The 12,918-nt window shown below is 64.2% G+C and overlaps 1 protein-coding gene across 1 annotated transcript; it reads right to left on the bottom strand.

The window, feature by feature from the left end:
- Positions 1-542: 542 nt before the first annotated feature.
- On the bottom strand, positions 543-10,710 carry GRM2 (glutamate metabotropic receptor 2). The gene is made up of 6 exons (XM_037128591.2): positions 10,659-10,710; positions 8,471-8,955; positions 5,309-6,146; positions 2,846-3,921; positions 766-946; positions 543-616 (listed from the first exon to the last, which is right to left on the bottom strand). The coding sequence occupies exons 2-6, from the start codon at positions 8,915-8,917 to the stop codon at positions 543-545; spliced, it is 2,616 nt and encodes an 871-aa protein (XP_036984486.2). The 5' UTR covers positions 8,918-8,955; positions 10,659-10,710.
- Between the last annotated feature and the right edge of the window lie 2,208 nt (positions 10,711-12,918).

Raw genomic sequence — 12,918 nt, 5'->3', positions numbered from 1 at the left:
CAGGTTGGGGGTCCGTGGCTGGGGCGAGGAGCCTCCCCGCATTGAGGGCAGAGAGGGGTTTCTTTTTAAAATAAAGACACTTTATTTACAGATAATACAAAATAAACCACAGGACAAACTACTGTGCAGGGGAGGGAGGGACAGCCCCTGTCATAACCCCCTCCCCATCCCAGAACAACTTATATAAAAAAATTTAAAAGGCCCTAAAAGGAGGGAGGGACAGGGCTGGAAGCACCTTTGCTGATTGGGGATTAGGGCCTGCAGCCCTCAGCCGCCCTGTTCAAAGGCCAGGTGGGCCCTGGCCAGCCCCCTTCCGAGTCCTGGGTCTGGCAGGGGCCGGTGGTGGCTGCTGCAGAGGCTCCCAGGCCAAGGACCCACCTTCTACTCTGAAGGGTTGGAGTGAGGAGAGGGTTGGTGGCATGGGGGTGGGCGTGGGGTGGGCATTATTGCAGGGCTCCAGCCGACTTCCTCCTGGCTCCAGATACACCAGGTCTGCACTGGGGCCCGGGGAGCAGCCGTGCCAAGGCAGGGGCACGGGGTCCTCAAAGCGATGACGTTGTTGAGTCCACCACCTCTCGACCATTGCAAACGGTGGGGACAAACTGGGAGCCAGACCCTGGGGAGAGGAAGCTGGAGATTGGGACCCACCCCAAGGACCTCCGGAGGGAGCAGAGGGAGGGCCTCCTACCCCCACCCTCTCCTGTCCCCGGCCAAGGGATCTCAGCAGCCCAGGGAGCACAGGAGGGCGTTAGGGTGGACGCTGACCTGGGCCGAGGCTGGAGCTGGCCCTGGCTGCAGTGCCGCCGAAGCGGCTGGTGGGTGCGCGGTGGGTGACCACATTCTTCTGTGGCTGGAAGAGGATGATGTGCAGCTTGGGCGCGAAGAGACAGCCGAGCACGACCGAGCCGCTGAGGCTGACCGACACGCACATGGTGGTGGTCTGCACCTGCGGTGGACGGGGTCAAGGGTGAGTCTGTCCCCAAGGCTTGGGCCTGGCCCCAGGATCCGTGCCCCCTGACCCCGCCAAGGCTGCGGGGCAGGGGGTGGGGGAGACATAAGCATCCAGCCCTGGGCCTGAGCCTGTTTGCCAAGCCCCAGAGGGTTTCTAGGGACGTTGGGCACAGTCCCAGGACAAGCCCCTGGGGACTGTCTTCCTAGGGAGACTGAGTTCCAGCTGTGGGCGTGATCATGCGGGGGAGTCTGTACACGTGGGAGTGTGTGTGCACATGTGTGTGGAGGGGGCAGGCACAGAGGGCTTGTGTGTACGTGCATGTACATCTGCCAGGTGCATATGTGCAGGGGGTGGAGAGTGCGTGTAGCCCTCTGGGTGCAAGTATAGGAGGCAGGTGCAGGTGGGAAGGTGTGAGCGTGTGCCAGGTATGCTGACGTGTGCACATGTATATGAGTGTGGGAACACGTGTGTCTGCATGCAGATGTGTGTGCGTGCACACACTTGGGTAGGCAGATGCATGTGTGAGTATTCTGTGTGTTGCAGGCTAGTCCTTAGCCACCTGTGACTAGCAGGCAAATGCAAATCATATGCAAATGCAGGCTGAGTCAGAGTGGTCCCACCTCCCAGCTCTGGCCTCCACCACCCAGGCAGGTGGCCCAGCAGTGCGAGAGCAGCCAAGCCCAGCACACCCTGGCCCCCAGTGCCGCCCACCATACCTCTGTCCTGGGGCAGGGGCCTTTGCAGGGGCTCTGGCCTTGGTTTTCCTGTTCCTTTAATTGTTAAGGTTGTCAGTTCAGACCCTGCTCTACACTCCCCAGCTGAGTGACCTCAGACAAGGGGCTGAACCTCCCTGAGTGTCCGTGTCTTCGTCTGTAAAACGGGGAGAGCCGTGGTGTTCACTCCGGTCGTCCACCACGACGGTCCCTTCAGCACCAAGGGCTACCGCCTCTGTCACTGCTGCCGGGAGGCCTCCCCCGCCACCCTGCCGAAGCAGCCACTGCGGGGACATGCAGTGCCAGCTGGGGTCCGGGGCTCACCTGCTGCACCCGTCCTCAACCCTGTACCCCGATCTCTGCCCCTCTTTGCTTCACCCTCCCCACCTCCCCTGCTCTCAGCTCTCAAGCCCCGAGTCACACAGCCCCAGGAGCACCACACACACTGCAGGGGGCGGCAGGGCTCAGAGGAGCAGCCCAGAAGGCCCCTCTGGAGCTGCGTGGCTCCCTCACCTGCCATCCTCACCCCGGCTCTCCCCCTTCACCTCTGCTCCCTGTGCACCATTTGTGCCTCCCTCCCCATCACAGGGGCCATGCATACCCTGTGCTCCAGCCAGCCGCCCCCACCTCCTCCACCCTACCGACTCCGGCCTGCCTTCCTGCAGAGCCCAGTGCAAGGACTCCTCTTTCAAGGAGCTTTCCCTGATTTCTCTACACACAGACAGTGTGCACCCAACGACTACCAAACACACGCCCTCTCCCGCATGCCCACTGGGGCCTTTCAACCTAAACCAGTCAGCAGCACTTCCGGAGTTGGGTCTTTAGTCAATCTCCTGCTCGCCCGCCAGTCCCGGAGCTCCCAAACAGAGCCAAGGTCTCCCCCCTGCAGCCAACCCTCAGCAGAGCGGGGCAGAGCCTCTGCTCATTGGACACACTGTACCCCCACACCCCCAGACTAGAGGACCCGAGTCCTAAAGTCTTATCAGCTCCCTCCAGCTCCCCAGGCCTCACTCGGCCTTCCCGCCTTCCTTGGGGTCCAGTCCCAGCTGGGCCCACACCAGCTGGGTGCCCTGGGAGAGCGATTAAGCTGTCAGAGCCTCCAAGGCATCAGAAGCTCATGGAGGTGCCAGGAGATGGAGGGTCTGGTGTCCCACCCCAGCCTCTGCTGCGGGCAGCTCACCCGGTAGTCGCTGGAGGTGACGTAGAAGATGGGCAGGAAGGCCAGCCAGATGATGCACGTGGTGTACATGGTGAAGCCAATGAACTTGGCCTCGTTGAAGTTTTCGGGGCACTTGCGGGTCTTGAAGGCGTAGAGCGTGCAGAGTGCGATGAGGAGCACGTTGTAGGCCAGTGAGCCCAGCATGCTGGCGTCGCGGTGGTTGCAGCGCAGCGTCACCACCTCCCGCCGCTCGGGGGCCGTCTCCTTGCCCGTGCCCGGCGCCTCCACCACCAGCCAGGCCACCACGATGAGCAGCTGGCCCGAGATGAGCGCCAGGCAGATGGCCACCTGCGAGGCGGGACTGATGAAGCGCGGCCGCTGGGCTCCCTCCCGGGCCCCCCCGAAGATGCGTGCGATGCGGTTGGTCTTGGTGAGCAGGGCCGAGTAGCAGATGGAGAAGGCGGTGCCCAGGCCGAGGCGCCGCAAGGTGCACACCGCAGTGGAGGGCTTGGCGATGAAGATGAAGGTCATGCAGTAGCAGAGGAAGACACCGCCCAGCAGGATATAGCAGAGCTCCCGGCCCGAGGCCTTGACCACGGGCGTGGCGTTGTGCCGCACAAAGACTCCCAGCACGAAGAGGGTGGCCAGGGCGCCGAGGCAGGCGATGGTGACGGGCCCCACAGCCCAGGCATCGCCCCAGCGGATGTACTCCTGCGGCAGCTCAAAGCAGCCAGTGAGGCTGGCGTTGGGCCAGTAGCCCAGGCCGCAGTCGGCGCAGGTGAACTCGTCCAGCCGGTACTCGTAGGGCTGGCAGGGGATGCACAGCCAGCAGCAGCCCTCCCCGGGCTGCACGCTCTTCACCTCGTTCTGCAGGCAGGGCTCGCTGCAGCGGGAGGCGGGCAGTGGGCCGGCGGAGGGCGAGGCCCATGGGATGAGGTGGGTGTCCAGGGTCAGGCCTTCGGCCCAGTAGCCCACCTTCTGGTAGCGGTAGCGCCCGCTGTCCGCTCGCAGGTAGGTGAAGATGTTGTAGCGGCCAATGCCGTCACCAAAGCGGTCGAAGCGGACCTCGCTGTGGGTGTCGGCTGGGCGGAAGGGGGCTGGGGTGGGGAGGGAAGGAAGAGGGGTTTGGGTCTTGATGTGACCTCACCCCCCCAACATGGAACCCCAACCCCAGAGCTGGGCCTGTCCTTGTCCTGCTCCTCACCCCCACACGAAAGCTGGCCTTACCCTACCCCCCGCTGTTGTGCTAAATCAGAGGCCGCCGCAGACCCCGACCCTAAGGGCCCATCCGAATTCCAACTTTAAAGGCCAGGCTTCAGCACAGACTGCAACCCCACACTGACCCCGGGCCACGACTTCCCAGACCCAGGCCTTGACCAGGTCTCCATGAACTGCTGACCCAGACCCCACCTTGAGCACAGTGCATGCCCCGTCTCTCTCCCAGAGCTCAACCTGGGGACCCCCAGAGTCAAACACATGTAGCCTCAGGTCCACCCCAGCCCCATGACACACTGGCAACACCAGCCACAGAGCCAGCCCCTGCCTGCTCACACTGACCCCCGGGTGCGCCAAACCCCAACCTCAGCTGTCACTTGAACCACTGACAGCACCCACATGGGCTCACAGGTGGCTCGCACATCACACCTGCGCCCCCCACACTCCCCTGTGACCTTCTGGTCCCCCAGCCGTGCTCAGGGGGCCACCCCTGCCATGCTGGGTCCCAGTGAAAAGGTGGGGTTCAAGCTATAGCACCTGATGTGTGGACGAAGGCCCCATGGTGCATGGCCCTACCTGGGGTCACATGCAGGTCCCTGCAGCCCCTGCCCATGCCACCCAGCCTGGAAGTCCTGAGCATTTGGCTCGAGCCCACGGTCCCTCCCATCAAGCCCAGCCAGGCCCGCTGCCATGGCGGCCCCGGCAGCCTCGGACTGCCCTGTCCCTCGGAAGGCCGGCCGGCAGGAATGGCTGCTGGACTTGGCCCCAGGCCCGCGCTCCAGCGGAGTCCTCTCCCTGTTTCCTTCGGGATCTGTCCAAGGTGCCCATTTCTCTTAAAACTGGGGCTTTTATTAGAATAACTTCCGGTCTGAAGAGGCTGTGGCTACCATGAGTGGAAAAATCGAGATCAGCAACAGGTATTTTCCCTGGAAAACTGTCATCTGACGCTCACTTCCAGCCCGTCCTCACTGACGCGCTGCCGCCTGCCCGGGGCCCGGGGCCGGGGGCCTCCTGGTCCCTTTGCCCTGCTTGCTATAGGGGCAGGAGAGAGAGGGAAGTGCCCACATGGGAATCCAAGACCCTCAAAGTGCAGGAGCCAGCCAGACACCCTCGGCCCAGCTCCAGCTGGGGTCCTCTCTGCCTCGCCACCCTTGTCCTGGCTGTGACACCAGCCCCCTGGTGAGGCCCATACTTGGGGGCTATTTTCATAGCCCAGCAATGGAACCGGAGGGCCTGCTCCCGCTCACCCTCCGATGCCAGCAACATTACCGTCGAACTTGACGTTGAGCACGAAGTCCTTGTAGAGGCGACGCCCGTTGACGGGCCGCATGGCGTCACAGAGGCGGGTGGTGTTGGGGCAGAGGGCGCGGTGCATGTCGTGTAGAGCGTGGGCCATGGCGTACACCGCATTGACCACGAACATGATCTTGGACTCCTGCTCGAAGGGCACGGCCCGCAGTGAGTGGGCCGCACAGTCTCGCTGCCGGAAGCTGCAGTGGAACCTCTGTTCCCAGAACTCACGGAACCAGGGGTTCCGGCTGTTGTTCCAGGGGTCCAGGCCCCGGAAGTAGGAGGCGAAGTCTCGGATGGGATAGGAGGCCAGCTCGATGGTGATGGCGCCCTCGGCAGCCCCCTCGCTGCCCGCCACCACGCTCTCCAGGGCCCCCCAGCCATCGCTGGCCACCCAGGTGAAGCTGGCGTTGAGGCGCCGGGTGGCAGCGAGGAGCTCGCGGGCGTCCTCCGACCGGGTGAAGAGGACAGCCACGCGGGCGCTGGGCTTCTGCAGCAGGGCACGCACCACGCCCTCAAAGGCGGCAGGGCTCATGGCGCGGCCCACCTTCTCTGAGGTGGCCACGCAGATGTTGCGGGCGCGGGCCTCCAGCTCGAAGGCTTCGATGCCTGTCTCGCCGTAGTCGCCCTCGGATGCCACGGTGGACACGTAGGTCCAGTTGAAGAAGCGGAGGATCTCGGCCATGGCCTTGGCTTGGAAGAAGTCGGGGGGCACCGTGCGGGCAAAGTAGTCATAGCGGGACTTGTCGCTGAGCTTGGCACTGGTGGACGCGTAGCTGATCTGCGGGATCTGAAACAGCCGCAGCAGGTTGGCCACCTGGGGGACAGGTGGAGAGGGCAAGGGTCAGAGACAGCCGTGTCCCCTGCAGCCATCTGGCCTCAGGATCCAGGCCTCACTTAGCAGAGGCGCAGACGGCAGTGGTCAGCCCTGAGGTCCCCCTCTGCCCAAAGACTTTGAGCCTGTCTTGATGCATCTTTCCCCGGGGACTGGAGTTTTCAACCCCTTCCCCAGGACGGAGGACAGCAGACCTAGGGCTGAGGCACCACGGTCCAGAGCTGCCTGCTGTCGTGATCCCCTCTGCTGCCCCCTCAGACACGTGGCAGTAGCGAAAGTGGGGAGCCGAAGGGAAGCCTGCGTCGTGGGTGGAGAGCGGTGGGCACTCAGCTACACGGAGGACAGATGGCATCTGGGGTACCCAGGACTCTTAAGCAGCTACCTGGTTGGGGCCTTAACCCTTCCCCAGAGTCAGTCCCCATAGGAAGATGGAGAAAGAAAGAAAAGGCTCCCCCAAATCTAAGGGCTCTCAAGCATCGGTCTCCACTCAGTGCCTGAGCCTGAAGTAAACAAGGCTTCCTGCTTCCCTCTGACTGCCTGGCAGCCCCTCTGCCACCCCGGGGCAGTTGGGACCTGCTGCCAAGAGCGGGGCCCAGCGAGGACCTGGTGGGGAGGTGGGAGCAGGGAAGGCTCAGGTTCTGTGGGAGGAAGCCAGGTCCCAGACTTCATCAGGGACACGGGGCTTCCTCCTGTCTGCACACCCTCTCCTCCCACACCTCCCACCTCCGGGGCCCTGGGCGGGCGGGCAGATCCCCCTGAGCCTCGGTCTCTTAACCCTGCCTTACAAGGCCACTGGGCAGATAAAACCGATGCTGCCGTGAGGTGTCAGGGCCTGGCACATGGAAGGCAGTAGGGATTTGGGGAAGAGAGAAGGGGCAGCGATGAACGGGAGCCATGAACAGGTAGGTGTGGCCTGCAGACCAAGGGCCAGGCCTTGTTTTGCCCCCAACATGGAAAAGCAGGCTGACGCTGAGGTGTGGGGCCGCAACTGAGGAGGGAGGGAGGTGACTCAGCCCCTGGAGATGAAGGCATGGGCCCTGGAGGGAACTGTGGGGAGGGGGTGCTGGGAAAGCCCCCAGCCTCTCCTGCAGACAACAGCAGGTAGGAGGCTGCTCGCCCACCCCAGCCCCAAGCCGGGGCTGTAGACGTTGGGGCCAGCCAGCCACACGGATCCTGCGTGCTGCCGCTCGGACTGGCAGGACTGGGAATTCATTCCCTGCAGCCGGGGGTGGGGGGCGTGCAGGGAATAGGCCACCCCAACCCGGGGCCTCCACGGTTCAGGTGACCCTTGCTTCGTTTCTCCGGAAGAAGTGTCCCAGGTCAGGAGTCCTGGCCCTGCCTCTGACAACAGTGCCCTCGGCCAGACTCTGAAAGAAAGCTGGGGCCCAGCTGAGGCCCTCCTAGCAACCTGCAACTCTGGTCCCAGTCCTGGCCTCATCTTCCACCTGGGCACCCCCAGCAGGTAAGGGGCTGGCAAGAGGTGGGATTGGTCAGGGAGGGGGAGGGCCCCACCTGGGCTATAGCAGCCAGATGTGCCCCGGGACGTGGGTGGGGGGCAGTGCCCTCTGCTGATCCTTGTGGGAGAGCAGGAGGAGGGAGGGCCAGACGCCCTCACCACTCCCTCCAACCCTGCATCCCTGGAAGACCCCGGGGGCCTCCCCCTTCTGCTTCTCTTCCTCCTGGGTCCTCCACCCCGTTTCTCTCTGGTGGGCTGCTTCCGGCTGCCATGCCCCCCACTCTTCCATGGCCCACGCCCCCCACGGCAGGGGCCTGGATTGCTGGCCTGCCTCTCTCCAGCACACATGTCCTCGCCTGTGACATGGGTTAGTCATGAGCAGCCCACGTGGACTATGCGCTGTGAGCTGCCAGGCCCTGATGCTCTGCATGTGTCACCTCCTTACCTTCCCACCGCAACCGCACGAGCGGCAGTGTTCTGAGTCCCATTGTATGAGGAGGAAACTGAGGCACAGAGAGAGAAGTGGTGCCTGGAGTCACACAGGAAGTGGGGGAGCCGGGGCTCAGACTGGAGGTCTGCCCTGAGAGGCCTGGCTGTTTACCTTCTCGGGCCACTGAGCATCAGGCGTGTGGGGGGTGTTGGAAGTGGCGTGTCTTCCCTGCACAGACTCTAAAAATGGACCCCCATTATGTGATGAGGACACTTTCCCAGTCTTCTGTAAAAAGCTACTCAAAGAAAGCTTCTAGTTCCTCTTTCAGTGCATGGCAGCCCCGAGTGCCTGCTCAGTGGGCCCCCGGGTCCCCGCCTCCAGCCTGTCCCTCCGGCCCCAATCTGAGCGGTCCCCATGTACCTGGATGGAGACGTCGCTGTAGGAGCCGCCAATGACACCGGTGATGGCGGTAGGAGCATCGTCGTGGGTGGCGTAGGAGCCGTCAGGGCAGATGTGGCGGGAGCCGTCCGCGCCTCTGCTAAGCGAGGCCCGCACAAAGTCCAGGGCCTGCTCCAGGGCGTACGTGTCCTTGGAGCAGCTGTCCAGGATGTGCGCGCCCAGGCGCACTCCCGGCAGCAGGTGCGGGTCCCGGTTGATGCGGTCCAGAGCGAACAGCATGGCCTCCAGGCGCTGGATGCCCCGGTGCTGGTTGATAGGCCCGCACTCCTCTGTGGGGCCACCCTTCTGGTGGACGGGGAACAGGCCGCCCAGCACCAGGTCCCCCTCCAGGGTCAGCACCTTCTTGGCCGGGCCCTCGGCCACAGCGCCCCACAGCAGCAGTGCCAGGAGCGCAGGCAGTGACCCCATGGCCCCGAAGGGGAGGGAAGCCTCCAGCAGACCTGAGCCTCCAGGGGAGGAGAGTAGAAGCAGCAAAGCCAAAGAGGGGAGGGAGTAGGGAGCAGGAAAGGACAGACAGGAAGAGAGATGAGAAGGGGCCTGGCTCCTGCAGAGAGAGACGGACGGACGGACAGACAGACAGGAGAGGAATCTGAGAGCGGCTGCCCCTTCTGAGTCTGCCTCCCCTGGTTCCCCTTTCCCAGGCACTGAGGAGGCAGCGAGACGCGACAGCACAGACTAGGCCGAGAAGTGCCCGGGACACCCCTCGGCCTGCCCCTCAGCCCTGCCCTGCCCTGGGTCTGGAGATGGGCCCTGTGCCCATTGCAACTCAGCAGAGAGTGGGAGACAGAGCAAGCAGGAGCCCCAGCTGACACCAGCAACACCATGAATGGAATAGTGTCCAGAAGCCAGCGCAGCCCTCCCAGGGCCCTAGGGTCAACAACCACACGGCAGAAGCCAGGTTGGACTCATGAACTTGGGGTCCGGCGCTCACCCAGAGCCTTGGCTTCCCTGGCCGGGCCACTGCTGGCTAAGACCCCACCCACCGGGGAAGAGGGAGGGAAGGGTATCCAACCGTTCAGGAGACTGGAGGCCTGGTGAGCACCCAAGGGCCCCAGCTTTTGGTTCTGAAAAAGCCGCCTGGCTGTGGGAGTGACAGAGACTCTGGCAGCAAGGTGGGGAGGCTGGCCCCAGGGAGGGACGCTGAGGTAGCCACAGGTCTGAAGGCAGCAGGGTACGGAGGTGTGAGCACATGTGTGTGTCTGGGGTGGGGGCAGTTCATCTGGTCGAAATCTCAAAACCAGTGCTAAGGAAGGGGAGGCATCTCAACATCTCAGCTCTACGCAGAACACTGTTGGAGACTTGGCATTCCCTTCCTCTCCAGCTCAGAACGAAGCAAAGTCACCATCTCCGGTCTCCTCATCCTCAGCATCTGGGCCCCATTCACCCCGGCCCGGCCCGGCCCTCAGGGCCTTCCCTGTTCCCCACCCTGCGCCCCATCAGGTGCCCGCTGCCCACACAGACACTGGCCCCACACACTCAGTCATGAGGGCTTGGGAAGCCAGGAGAGAGGAACTGAGCAACTAGTTCAAGGTCCCCATGTCCTGGCCACAGAGGTGGAGGCTGTCTTCTCACTTCCCTCAGCTCCCCAGGGTTGGGGACTGGGATCCGGTGGGTACCCCTGAAAGCAGCAGCTCAGGCAGGCAAACAGGAAAGAGAGGCAAGCAGGAAGACCACCAGCACAGATGGGGACAGGGACCCAGATGGGGGCTGAGGCCCAAACCCCGAAAGACCACAAGCCTCCCACAGAGGCGGCAGAGACCAAAGCTCTGATGGGTGGGGACAGAACCCCTAGAAGAGCCAGAACCCTGGAAGTGGGCAGCCCCGGGGGCCTGGGCCACACAGTCCAGGCAGGGAGCGATCCAGCCCCAGAGGCTGAGACAAAGACAAGGGGCACGGACAGAAAGACGGACCAGAGGACAGAGGGGCAGGAGGAACGAAGAGCGCTGTGCAGGGCATGAGCGTCTGGAGAAGAAACGCGGGATGCCTGGGGTTGTCTGCCCGCTTCCCGGATCTCCCGGTGGATGCGGTCTGGACACCCCAGTCCGTCCCAGACCGGGCACCCCAGAACTCTAGGGCCCGCGGGATCCTGGGACGTGGGGTCGGGACCGACAAGGTCGGCTGCGGCCGCGGCTCCACGGGCTTACCCTACCTGGCGCGCCCGGCTGTGGCGCGGACAGACGGAGAGGAGCCGGGCGCGGGGCTCCAGCTCGCACTCGCTCGCTCGCTCGCCTGCCCAGCGGCTCTGCGCTCCCCGCCAGCCCGCTCGCCCCGCAGCTTTGATTCGCCGCCCGCCCCGCCCCCAGCCCGGTGGGCCCGCCTCCAGCCCCTCCCCCGGCCCGCCCCCTCCGGGTCTCCGGCTCTCAGCGGAGCCTCCGCCTCCCTCCTCCTCTCTGGCTCGGGTTCTTCGCAGGGCGGGGGCCCGGAGCTGTCCGCCGCGTGGTGCTGACACACGGACGCTCCCGCTAGGCGACGGAGCCGGGGGCCTCCCGGCCCCCTCCACCTCACGGCCCCCTCCACCCCGCGGTCCCACTGGGTCCCAGAGAGCAGCAGACCCGGGCACGGGCCCCGGGAGGTCACGGAGCCCCGGGAGGTGGGCCCAGTGCTGTGGGTTCCCATCTGTGAGAGCAGAGGGCCTGGCCCGAGGGTTTCGGGGGCCACTGGGGCATGTGGGAGGTGGGTGGAGGGCTTAGACCCTTCTGTCCCTGCACACATCCAACCCCACTCACGGACGGCAGCTCGGTCCATATGCCAGGCCCGGGAGGGGGCCTGTGTCTCCTTCAGCCCCGTGTGAGAGCCGGGGCCTGAGTCACCGGGAGGAAAAGATGGGGGGCGGGTCAGAGGAGGACGGGGGGGGGGGGGGGGGCTCCTCCTGATTCCTGCAGATGCCCTTTAAAGCTGCTAACTCCCCCCACACCCAACCACCCAGCCCTGACCACCCATGCTGACCCCTACCCTCATGTGCAAAGCGGGCTGGAGGCTGCAGGGCCAGGGACTGGGACCAACCCTGAGGGACGGCCGGGGCTGGAGGAGAGCTGGGAGGGAGGGGCTAGGGAGAGGCTCCTGGGACTGGCTGCCGCGCAGGAGGGAGTGGGAGCAGGAGCTGAGGTGGGACCCCAGGGAGGGTGGTGGATGAGCCGCAGTGCCAGCCTGTGCGGAAGGATTTGGGGTGCGGGAGGCTGCGCAGCCTGCACCTGGAGGGCACACACTAACGAGCGCTAAGGAGCACAGCGTCCCCACTCGCGTCCCCTGGCGCTGCCCTTTTCCCCCGCAGGTGTCAGTGGAGAGCGGCTGGCTCAGACACATGCTAATGAGCACACGCCAAGGCCAGGTCCCTCCAGCACACACACCTCCTTGTGGTTCGTGAGTGGCAGCTGTAGGGGTGGCAGTGTCAGCAAGGAAGGGCAGGCTCCTTCCCTGGATGCAAACCCAAACCCGATGCCCCGTGGCTCTGGGAGGAGCACAGCTGTGAGAGGGCTGCGCGCATGGAGCCCAAACAAACACACGCCGCTGCGGATGGGCGGCGAGGTGGCAGCCGAAGGAGGGTTCGGTGCTGTCAGACGGGCTGGAGAGACAGACAGGCAGTCTTCCAGCTCCGGCTGCACTCGCCCTCCCTGGCTGGCTCCGCGGCCGCCCCCCGGGGTATGTGAGTGATGGGCCAGGCCCCTGAGCCGCGGGGCTGACAGCAGCAGGGTGCAGAGGGGAGAGGAGCTGCACCGCCGCAGCCCACTCACCCAGGCAGCCTCACAGAAGCCATGGGGCTTTCAACCCAGTGCCCGCCCCAGGGGTCCGTGACATGGCCTGCAGTGCCATAGCACGCAGACACGCAGCTACACGCCCAGCATTCCACACACAGCAGCACACATAGTCACTGTACACACAGATGCAGCCACAACACTCAACTTTAAATGTGGACACACCCAGAGCCGTACACATGGACGCGCAGGCACAGACACAACCACACAGCACACTCATGAATAATAAAAGCCACCCCGGCTCAGGAGGCTTGTTCCCCCTGCCCTCTGTGGACACACCCAGAGCTCTACTCACGGATCCCCAGTTCGCAGACCTGTGGCTTTACACGCAGACATGCAGAAAAAGACAACTTTACACATGAACACACAACCACACACAGCTGTGGACACAGAGCCACACACGGGTGATAGCAGGGTATGGAAATCCTCCCCCAGGATGGTCTGAGCCAGCCAGCCTCATACGTGGTAACACAACCACAGAGCAGGGGAGCACACCCAGCCACAATCGCATCCTGATGCCCTGGGCGAAGGTGGTCCCCAGGATTACCACCAGCAGGCCCACCCGCGGTGGCACAGACAGAGCCAGAGGTGCTGTGCACTGACACACAGGGACACAGGTGCCAGCGGGCAGGGCAGGCAGGTCTCCTGCCGGGCAGA

Source organism: Artibeus jamaicensis, unplaced genomic scaffold (genome assembly GCF_021234435.1).
Source record: "Artibeus jamaicensis isolate MK-2021 breed Jamaican fruit bat unplaced genomic scaffold, CSHL_Jam_final contig_519, whole genome shotgun sequence".
NCBI lineage: Eukaryota > Metazoa > Chordata > Mammalia > Chiroptera > Phyllostomidae > Artibeus > Artibeus jamaicensis.
The sequence above is the reverse complement of the archived record's forward strand: the minus strand, read 5'-3'. Positions and strand labels throughout refer to the sequence as shown.

Excerpts from the sequence above, each read along its gene's own strand:
- GRM2 (XM_037128591.2), bottom strand. The coding sequence starts at position 8,917 with ATGGGGTCACTGCCTGCGCTCCTGGCACTGCTGCTGTGGGGCGCTGTG. Across the intron at positions 6,147-8,470 it reads ACAGCGACGTCTCCATCCAG|GTGGCCAACCTGCTGCGGCT; the intron begins GTACATGGGGAC and ends CCTGTCCCCCAG. Across the intron at positions 947-2,845 it reads TCACCTCCAGCGACTACCGG|GTGCAGACCACCACCATGTG; the intron begins GTGAGCTGCCCG and ends CGTCCACCGCAG.